At 38.7% G+C, this 10,600-nt stretch overlaps 1 protein-coding gene across 2 annotated transcripts in view; it reads right to left on the bottom strand.

Moving 5' to 3' along the window:
• Positions 1-7,050: 7,050 nt before the first annotated feature.
• LOC126297612 (uncharacterized) overlaps positions 7,051-10,600 on the bottom strand; it is a 229,024-nt gene continuing 225,474 nt past the window's right edge. For both annotated transcript variants that reach the window (XM_049988617.1, XM_049988618.1), the window contains one exon: positions 7,051-7,371. In XM_049988617.1, coding sequence (XP_049844574.1) covers positions 7,247-7,371 — 125 coding nt within the window. In that variant the 3' untranslated portion in view covers positions 7,051-7,246. The remainder of the gene's footprint in view (positions 7,372-10,600) is intronic.

Below are 10,600 nucleotides of genomic sequence, written 5' to 3'. Positions count from 1 at the left end.
GCCATATTTTGTGATAAAACAAAATGAACCACCCTTCTTTGAACTTTTCGATGTCCTCCGTCAATCTTACCTAGTGAGGATCCAATACTGCACAGCAATACGTTAGCAGAGAAATGGACAAGTGTAGTGTTGGCATTCATCACACCAACTAAAAATTTTATCTAAATCATCTTGTATGTTCCTACAGTCACTCAATGATGACACCTTCCCATACACCACAGCAAAAAACTGCAGACTGCTGTCCACCCTATTCACCAGCTCAGTTATATACACAGAAAACAACAATAGTCCTATTACATTTCCCTGGGGCACTCCTGATGATAAAATTGTCTCTGATAAACACTTGGCATTGAAGACAACATACTGTGTTCTGTTACTTAAGAAGTCTTTGAGCCACTCACATACCTGAGAACCTATTCCATATACTTGTACCTATGTTAACAGTCTGTAGTGGGGCTTCACGTCAAATGCTTTCCGGACATCTAGAAATATTAAATCTGCCTGTTGCCCTTCATCCATAGTTAGCAGATATCGTGTGAGGAAAGAGCAAGCAGAGTTTCGCACAAGCGATGCTTTCTCAAATGTGCTGGTTCATGGACATATGATTCTTGGTGTCAAGAAAATCTGTTATATTCGACTGAGAATATGTTCAAGGATTCTGCAGCAAAGCAATGTTAGGGATATTGGTCTGCAATTTTGTGGGTCCATTCTTTTACCCTTCTTATATACGGGGGTCACCTGCACTTTTTCCAGCCATTTGAGACTTTTTACTGAGCAAGAGATTCATAATACACACAAGTTAAGTATTATTACTATGTCATCCATATGGAAGTCTGTTTGACGGTTGAATGATGGTATGTTGTACGAATCTTCTGCATTAACAATTTTTTAAACACTAAATTTAAAACTCCAGCTTTATTTTTGCTAGCTTCAACTGAGACACCAGACTGGTCGAGTGACAGGATAGAAGCCTTCGACCCACTCAGTGATTTTACATAGGACCTGAATCTTCTCGAAATCGCAGACAGATCTTTTGCTAAGATATGGTGGAGGTAGTTGTTGTATGCTCCACACACAGATCTTTTCACAGACACACAAATCTCTACAAAACTTTGTCACCATGGAGGGTATTTTCTGCCCTTGATCCACTTACTAGGCACATCATTCTCCAGACCACAATTTACAATCTGTTTTAACTTAGCTCCAGTAAGATGGATGTAGAGGAATTATGGGCGATGTCATGTCAGTTCACTGTCTAAATGAGATGCTTACAACTGTTTATCTGATCTTTCTAGGAAAAATAATCTCCTAGCCTTCTTGACTGATTTATTAACTTTTGTAATAATAGTTGCTATGATGAGTCATGATCCCTAATTCCCTTCCCTATACTGTTACTTTCAGTAAGATCCAGCCTGTTTGTAGGTATATGGTCTAAGACATTTCCAGCGTGTATGGGCTGCCGAACCATTGCTCAAGAACTTTTTACAAAATGTGTTCAAAAATAGTTTGTAAGACTGTTTCTCTGTAACCCCCCGCCCCCACCCTCTGCAATGAATGCATACATGTTCCACTCAATACCTGATAAAGTTGCCTCCAACTAGTATTTCATGACCTGGTATTTTCGCACTTCGGACTGTAGACTTTTCTTGAATGATTCTAGAACTGCCACAGCGGGATCGGGTGGCCAGTAAAAGCATCCAACAACTAACTTTGTTTTCCTACAGCTGTTACATATGAGCAGATAATTTCATTGTCACACTCAATTTCGACCTCAATAGAGAGGATATTCTTGTCAACTGCAATGAATATCTTCCCCTCCCCCCTCCTACAGCATGTATTCCATCTTTCTGATATAAGTTCCATGACTGACTAAATATCTCAGAGCTTTCTACTTCAGGTTTCAGCCAGCTATCAGTTCCAAGAGTAATCTGAATGTGAGAACTTTCCTTGAGGGCAGTAAATTGGGGAACTTTGTTATGAATACTTTGACAATTTATTGACAAAACTGTGACAGTCAAAGTGTCTTTACTCTAAACATGGTCTGACTTCCCTTTTTGCTTATAGACTGTCGAGTGTTCTTCAGAGTACCTCAAACCACCTCCTAGCCTAAAAAAACCGCAAGTGCACTCCACAAATATTGTGCTACATGAGTAGCTGCTTCGTTAGTGTAGTGCACCCCTGACCTATCAAGAGGAGGCCTACAAATCTCAACCCGAAAACTCAGGTCTAGAAATCTGCACCTAAGATTGTCACAGATTCGATGAAGCCTTCGGTAAGATCCTCCACTTGATTCCATACCAAAGGACCCCAATCTGTTCTGAGAACAATGTTGGAAATTGCAAGCTCTGCTTACACCCAACACATGAGGCTAGCACCTGTATGAAATGATGGCCTCAGAACCCCCTGCAAAAGACGTCTTTGGTGCTGACATGAGCCAAAACTTGCAGATGACTACACCCTGTATACTTGATAGCTGCAGGCAAGGCCACCTCAATGTCTCAGATGAGGCCCCCTGAATTCATACAGAGTGCACATTGGCTTTCTTTCCAGCCCTGAATGTTATCTTCCTAATGGGCTCCATAACATGCCTAACATTCGAGCTCCCAATAACTAGTAACCCCATTCCAACACGTACCTGCTCAGACTCTGCTGAAGGAACAGCCACCTGTTCACTCACAGGATGAATAGATAATGCCAGACGGTCAGCCTCCACAGTGGTCCTCCATGTCGAATGACACGAATGCATTGCCACCCATCATTCATCCTGCAGTGAGAGCGGATTCACCACATCGGGCACAGTACGAGATGCCTCAGCAGCAGAGCCAGTGGGCAAAAAAAGCGACAACTGGGGTATCTCATGCAACACTACAGATTCTCCACCACCACTATACCACAAGGCAGGAGCTTGAATACGGCTGACCATAGTCAAAAGTGCATTCAGCTGTCAGAACTGCAGTCAGCTCCTCCTGCATCTGCACACATCCTATCCATGCTAGCAAGACTGACTGAAGAAGTAAAGTACAAAAGCAGACAGACACCTACTGTGCAACTTGCTACCTTTATGATGTGTTACCAATGGAAACTAATGACTTAATGAGCTCTATAGCTAGCAGTTCAGAAGAGATGAAAACTGTGCTACAGACTGCCTGAATTTACACTTACAGTTAAAATGTGAGCTTAAACATCTTAAATATAAAAACACACATGCAATTAAAAAAATATACCACTACTTATTTAGTTGCGTGTTCCACTGGTCAATCTCACGGTAACCGTTATGATGTGGAATGTTCCAAGTGCGTAAGTAAAGCACACATGAATCAATTTTCTTTACCTATTTTTAACAGAGGCAAAAAGCTTAAAGTTTTTATTACATGTCCTATTCCCTTAAATGGCACAAAATGCATATATAACACTATATATTTATTCCTATTCAAGAAATCATCTATGGCATAGAAGGAGATGTCAAGGAGATACGATTTCAATTTATTTTTGAAACTATTACTGCTGTCTGTCAGACATTTTATTTCATCTAGCAATTCACCAAAAAGTTTTACACCAGCATATTTTACCCCTTTCTGTGCCAAAGATAGCTTAAGTAGAGGATAGTGTAAGTGTAAGACTGCAGGCTTGTCATTAAAGTTAAAATCTTCTGGGCTATTAGGCCATGTCATATTTCCTCTAAAATAATCGACATTTAGCCCCCTCTGCTGGGATCTTCTTAAGGATCTTCTGGTGTCGACTATTCTTGCATTTGTGCTGGAGAAGTAGGAGTATTGGTTAAAATTATTTTGGCTACCATTGGTGGGCCAGGAATATTATCCTATTACAATGGCCCACTAATGGTAATGTTTAGTATGTTGCATTTATCATTAGCATTTGGCTCATTATATACATTTCCCTAATTAACATTTCTCATACTTTCTCTGAAGTGCTCTATAGATACTGTGTTGACCAGCTTTACACTTTTACTTAATGGTTTCTGAACTGTACCATCTGCTAGGTTTTTTAAGTTAATAAACTGTGCATGATGGTCTGATAATCCATTTACCACAGGGAAAGCATGTGTTAGTTTTACATCCTGTTGTTGTACAAATACATTATCTATTAGAATGCTGCTGTCTTGAGCTATACGTGTAGTGAAGTTTATCGCTGATTCTAAGCTATATGCCATTAATAACACTTCTAGTTCACTTTTCCTATCGGAATTGCTTAGAAAGTTTACACTGAAATCACCAATAACTTCTCCTTTTTGTCTGATAGACAGAATAATACGGAGTCAAACTTTTTCATGACTAGCTCCTAATGGGGATCTGTACACTGTTGCTAATATCAACACTACATTATCTAGCTGTAGTTCACATGCACAAACCTCAAAGTGTTGATTGACACAAAATTTGCTTACTTCTACAGTTTTGTACTTATACCCTTGTTTTGTGTAAATGGGAACTCCTCCTCCATCCATGCTAGATCTGCAAATGTAAGATGCTAAATTATACCCATTTATACTAACACTTTCCATCCCCACAGCTACATGGTGTTCAGATAAATCAAGTATATCAATCTCATTCTTATTTTTGAGCTCATCTAAACACACCAACAGCTCATCTACTTTATTTTTTATTCCCTTGATTTTTTTTTGAAGTAAATTGATACTACTCTTAGCTTTATTCATATTTAGTGTACATGAAGGGTCTTTTATTCTATTTTTCTTGAATGTTGTGTGACTGGACTTTGGCTTTAACCTAAAAAATCTGTCTGCCTGGTCCAGTTAACCACAGGAATCATCTCTTGTGTGACTGTGGTTCCCCTTACAGTATCAGCTAGTAGAGAAGCTAACTTATATTTCCCCTTCCTATTTAGATGCAGGCCATTTGTAGTGCATCCCCACCTACAAATAGCATCAACTGGAACAACACTTAAGTGAAATTTTGCCGGTGTCTGGAGCATCGTGTTCAGTAAAACACATGAAAAGCTAAATACGTAACTTGCCACTATGGAGATGTGAACAGACGACAGCAGAAGGCCTGCCTGACTGTCTTACTAAACAAACTGACGATTGTTTTCAAAACAAAACAAATGAACAAGTACTGCATTACAGACTGAATGATTTTACATTTACAGCTAAAAATGCGAAATTAAACCTCCAGTAGATTATTTACAAAAAGTTCATAAGAGAATTAATGTGCTCGGAAGCAGTATTCGGAATGCCCAACTCAAACAGATGTCTACAAGATAATCACAGGTGAGCTCCACACATTATATTTACAGGGCTTTTTGAGCTGTGAGGACTTACTTTGTTAAAGATGGGTTATCCCACATCACATTATTGAATGAAAATATGCAAAATGTGCCAACTTACTGATTTTTCTTGCCACAAGATTTGCAATGATTGTAAGTGCAAATATGGCTGAACTAACTTGTTTTAGGAATCCCAAAATATTCTTTTTCCAGTTTAAATATTCATCAATATGGAAACGTAAGACTTTTGAAGTTTCAACCCTATTTATTACTTCCTCACCATGTGTTACACTTAACACTGGTGCAGTACTCCTAGGTGTGCCGAACTGAATATGTTGTCTCCTTTTAAAACTGATGGTGAGACCATTCACAGGAAATGACTCAATGATACTTTTAAAAACACTGTGTACACTATTTACTGATGATGCCACTTTCACTTAGGACTTTGCTTAACACCTGCTGTATTTGGGAATCTAACAGCTGTGCCTCTACTACCAATTAAAACTGGACACTTGTGAAATGGAATGCTTTATTCTAATTAGTCTATACTACCCATTTCCTGCAATATTTACTGTTTCTCTTGGAACACCCTTTATGAATCCAATGGTTAATGCTGGAAAATAGTTCATAGGTGCAAATAATATCAAATCAAAGGACTTCTTTTACAAAGTATAACAATTCATCCAACAATTAAGTCAACTGTGATCTAGCTTCAATAGTTTACACAAGTTGTGTGGAAGATAAAAGATTGACTAACTCCCTGGAAGTTACACACCATCAATAGAAAAGGATGTTATCATCAAGCTACTAGAAAATTTTGAATGACAATATTTTGACAGCAACATTGGTATTATTCTGTCATGCTAATTCCTTGTTCATTTGTTTATGTCACTGCTCTCCAATAATATCATGTGGGTTCACAATGTCACTACACTTAATTCTGCTGTTGAATTATGTTACTTAATGTATTCACACCTTTCTTACCGCTTTTCTTCTTTGGTAGATAATAGTACTTACTTAAAGAAAATAAAACCCTCAGCAAAAAATGCACAGGCAATAAAGAAATGTGTATATAATTATACATACACTGCCCTGAAAAAGTAAATAATTCTGTATATAAGTGAATTTATAGTAAAAATGAGGGAAAATATCAAAGGATAAGGAGAATGTGTTGTTTTATTGCTTCCTGTGTATAGCACACTGGCATTGCTTCAGGAATATTTGAAGGAAACTTTTAAGCAAAGTGCACTACTACTCCAGAACAAGTTGAACTGCACCTTCAGAACAGGTTGGAAGCTCTCATTGTCCAAACAACCATATGCTAATAGCTCTACATTCTCTCTTGAATTTTGGGTTGGGAAGTTTGAATTCCATTAATACCAATACGGAAAGATTTTGACATCTTAACCTGGAATGAGCAATCTCTCCATAGTCAATATTCTGAAGGGATACAAATCTCATAAGAACTTGGCTGAAAAGAAACGTAATATGTGCAGACATTTTCAACAGATGCAGGCAGCAATATTTCTTAGGTTTCAGTTTGCACTTTTGGCACTGAAGGTATGAGATTTGGCTTTCATGCTAAATTATATGTAGTGAGTAGTTATTTGCCCACAACGGTGAAATGCAAATAAATCAGCAACTCAGTTTCTTCGGAGTGAATTTCGAAATTATGACCATTCTGTCTTTAAAAAACTTAGTGAAAGTGCTACCTATCATTAAAGTTAGTTTTTCTTTAACTTTATGTAAATGCTCTTTTTTCTCCTCAGAGTAATGGAAATAAATGATGCACAATGTTAAATAACTAAAATGTAAACGATAGTGATATATATTTTTCCAGTATTAACACCAAAAAGCAATGAAATAAGACAAAAATCAAGAATAAATGAAAAAAAAATTTAAAAAAATGACAAAATTGTTCTTAAAGCACACACACACACACACACACACACACACACACACACACACACACACGAAATCTATTTTTAATATCTGTAAAATATTATCTTCATTTCTTCTTCCTTGTGCTTTTCAATGTATTTGAACGAACGGCTTCCGAAGTAAGCAAAACTGAAACCTCTCCTTCTGATTCGCCATTTTGTTTCCATTGCTTCGTAGGTAGAACCGTACGGCCTGGAACAAAATTAAAAGGAAGTTCCAATTGCAGTTCCACATCTTCCAACACATTAAGGGGGGAGGGGTGTAGGAGAAAATGGATGTGTTTACATAATTTAACACTGTTTTTGGTGTTTGAAAGATAATAGAACCAAATTTTACACGTTAGGTAATTACGTCATGGGCTGCATTCTGGAACTTTTCCTCAAAAAATTTGATCACGGAATTGTTGGAAATTTTCGCAACACATACTATCACGCAAGGAACATTTTCAAAAAAATTGCTTTACTTACAACTTTCATATTGTGGTAGGTAATTCTTAGTAATCATATAAGCGAATGTGTGGAACAGTTTTTTTAATATCAGTTTAAGAGCTCCTACAATTTATTTCAAAAATTTTGTTTCCAATGGGCCCGCAGCTCGAAATGTCATGTAAACACATTATGAATTAAGTCAAAAAAGCTGCTTCATTTTTGAGATGTTTATTTAATCATGACAGACCTGTTTCAGCACTACTGCCCATCATCAGGCGATCTGAAAGTAATGGTTTTATTATATACTATTTTGTAGGGTAGACGGTAGCCTCAAGGAAAACTGTCAAAAAATGTAACATGATCCTAACAGATTACGAAAGAAATGGCTCTGAGCAATATGGGACTTAACTTCTGAGGTCCTCAGTCCCCTAGAACTTAGAAGTACTTAAACCTAACTAACCCAAGGACATCACACACATCCATGCCCGAGGCAGGATTCGAACCTGCGACCGTAGTGCTTGCACGGTTCCAGACTGTGATTACGAAAAAAAAATCATGTATAGTAATGAACCCTAGACCACCAAGGCTACATGGACAACCCAAAATACACAAACCATTAGTTTCTATCCGCCTAGTGGTGAATAGCATTGATAGCCCTACATATCTCGTTAGTCAAAAACTAAACAACATACTAAAATAATAATAATAATAATAATAATAATAATATAAATACAAGACAAACTATATGATAAGAAACTCAAGATCATTAGCAAAAAACTACAAGACATAAAAATACCAACAAATGGAAAACATATATCCTTCAATATAACAAACTTCTGCACTAACATCCCAGTCAATAAAATAATAATCATTATTGAAAATAATTTACTACAATATAGGAAAACTTCAGTAATTGGCACTAAGGAAATTATAGAATTACTCAAATTGATACTAGATCAAAATTACTTCTTGTTTAATGAAAAATTCTACACACAAACTGCAGGAACTATAGCAGATATATTCTTAAATTCATTAGAAGAAGATAACTTTTCAACAACACACACCCATTATTTAAAAAAAATTATATTGCAATAGATATGTTGATGATACCCTAATGCTACTTGGTAGAAATACCACAGACATCCAGCTAATACACGATGCACTAAATGCACTACATCCAAAAATAAAATTTACAGTGGAACTAGAAAACAACAAAGCGATAAACTTTCTAGACCTTACCATAAAAAATGTAGAAAATCCACACAAATTCGATATATGCCAAAAACCTATCACAACAGATAACATTGTACATGCTACTTCGTGCCACCCAAAAGCACATAAATATGCCTACTTTCATGCCACAATCAAGTGGATAATAAACCTTCCACTAGAACAAGAAGCAATACATAAAGAAATAAAAAACTTAAAAATATGTGGCACTACAACCCAAAATTGGTTCAGCAGATGTATGACAAAAATACCACACCATTAAAATAAAAAGTACGTAATGAAATAACACGTCAGCGAGAAACGCAAACCAAACAAAAATTCACATATATACCGATTTGGCGTCGGTAGGTCATATCGATCACATAAAGCATGATCTTTGAACTAACTGCTCTGATGAGCCGCCATGTTAATGTTCCAGTAAGCCTTTGTACCTTCTACAGTGTACACGTGTATCTTTCTTTGTGCTGAAATATATGTATGTATAGACATTTATGGAACAGTTTGTTGCTTATACAGTTATTCATATTCCTGTTTCCCATATTGGTGACCCCGACATGATTACATCTTCCACGACTTCCGTGCCGGCCGTGTAGAATCAACAGGTTTCACATTCGGTGCCATGGCTGCCTCACCCAATACGAGGATTTGGAGGCTCAGCTACTACTACCAGGCCACTCTAATCCCCTGCCAACGGTTGTTTCACCGCTAACGGACAGCAATTCACGATCTCCAACAGAGTTAATCTCAAACTTTGCAGCTCTACAACAGCCAAGTGTTATGCTGTTAGCTCAAACAATGGACTCTAGTTTCGTGTCGCCAGACTGTGCATGCAAACATGTGAAAGGTGAAGTGGATAATTTCCAGAATTGGGCAATGATCGATCGCTCGTGTAGTGTTCAAAGGGACCCAAATTCGCACACGTGCTTTGATCCCCTACGTGCCGCAACATCGGTTACAGTAGTGCCGTGTGCAACGCTGCCATTAGTGCAAAACGCACACGCTGTCAACTGCTATCAAGCTATGCCAGTTTTGTCTTCCTCACAATTTAATAACCGACATTTTTATACATCAAGTAAGTTCGCCAGGCTCAACCACCAGATCTGTCACCCGTTTTCTCAATCACATGGGCTTGAGCACGCCCGACGGCGCTTCGCCATCCAGGAACGGTGTACCACAACAATGTGACCGCCGGCAGGTTTAACCAGTGATTTATGGTCCTACCACAAGGGGTGCATTTCCGATGTGCACAGAAAACTCTCGCTGTTGCCACACCAAGTGCCAGACCACCGACCACCATCCCCCCTGACGTCCCCCCCCCCCACATGGGGGTCCCAGTTCCGACCATACAGCCGCTCGCTCTTTCTGCAGTACCGTCTGCACCTGCCGCGGCGGCCTTCCAGGTCATTTCCAAAGTGGAAAATTTAAGTACTGTGCCTTTAACCTCCGGTCCAGTTTACAGGCCTACCTCACGCATCGTTCATCCATTCGTTCCCACGGTACCGACCATGCCTGCTGCGCTGCGCTTCCGTGATTCATCAAGGACATTGCAACCGGTCGTTGTTCAGGACATGACCCAGTAGTGTTACAGGACAGCCTATCCTACCACTGGACAGCAGGCCTTCCAAAATACGCTGAAACCACCCTCGCGCGCGCCCCCCCCCCCCCCCCCCCCTCTCCATCCTCCCTGGCCGTCTGCGGAAGCTATTTCTTTTATACAAGGACAACCCCATTTCATTGTCTGTGCTTGTGGAACACCTTTTCTA

This window comes from Schistocerca gregaria, chromosome X (genome assembly GCF_023897955.1).
Source record: "Schistocerca gregaria isolate iqSchGreg1 chromosome X, iqSchGreg1.2, whole genome shotgun sequence".
In the NCBI taxonomy this organism is placed as follows: domain Eukaryota; kingdom Metazoa; phylum Arthropoda; class Insecta; order Orthoptera; family Acrididae; genus Schistocerca; species Schistocerca gregaria.
The sequence above is the reverse complement of the archived record's forward strand: the minus strand, read 5'-3'. Positions and strand labels throughout refer to the sequence as shown.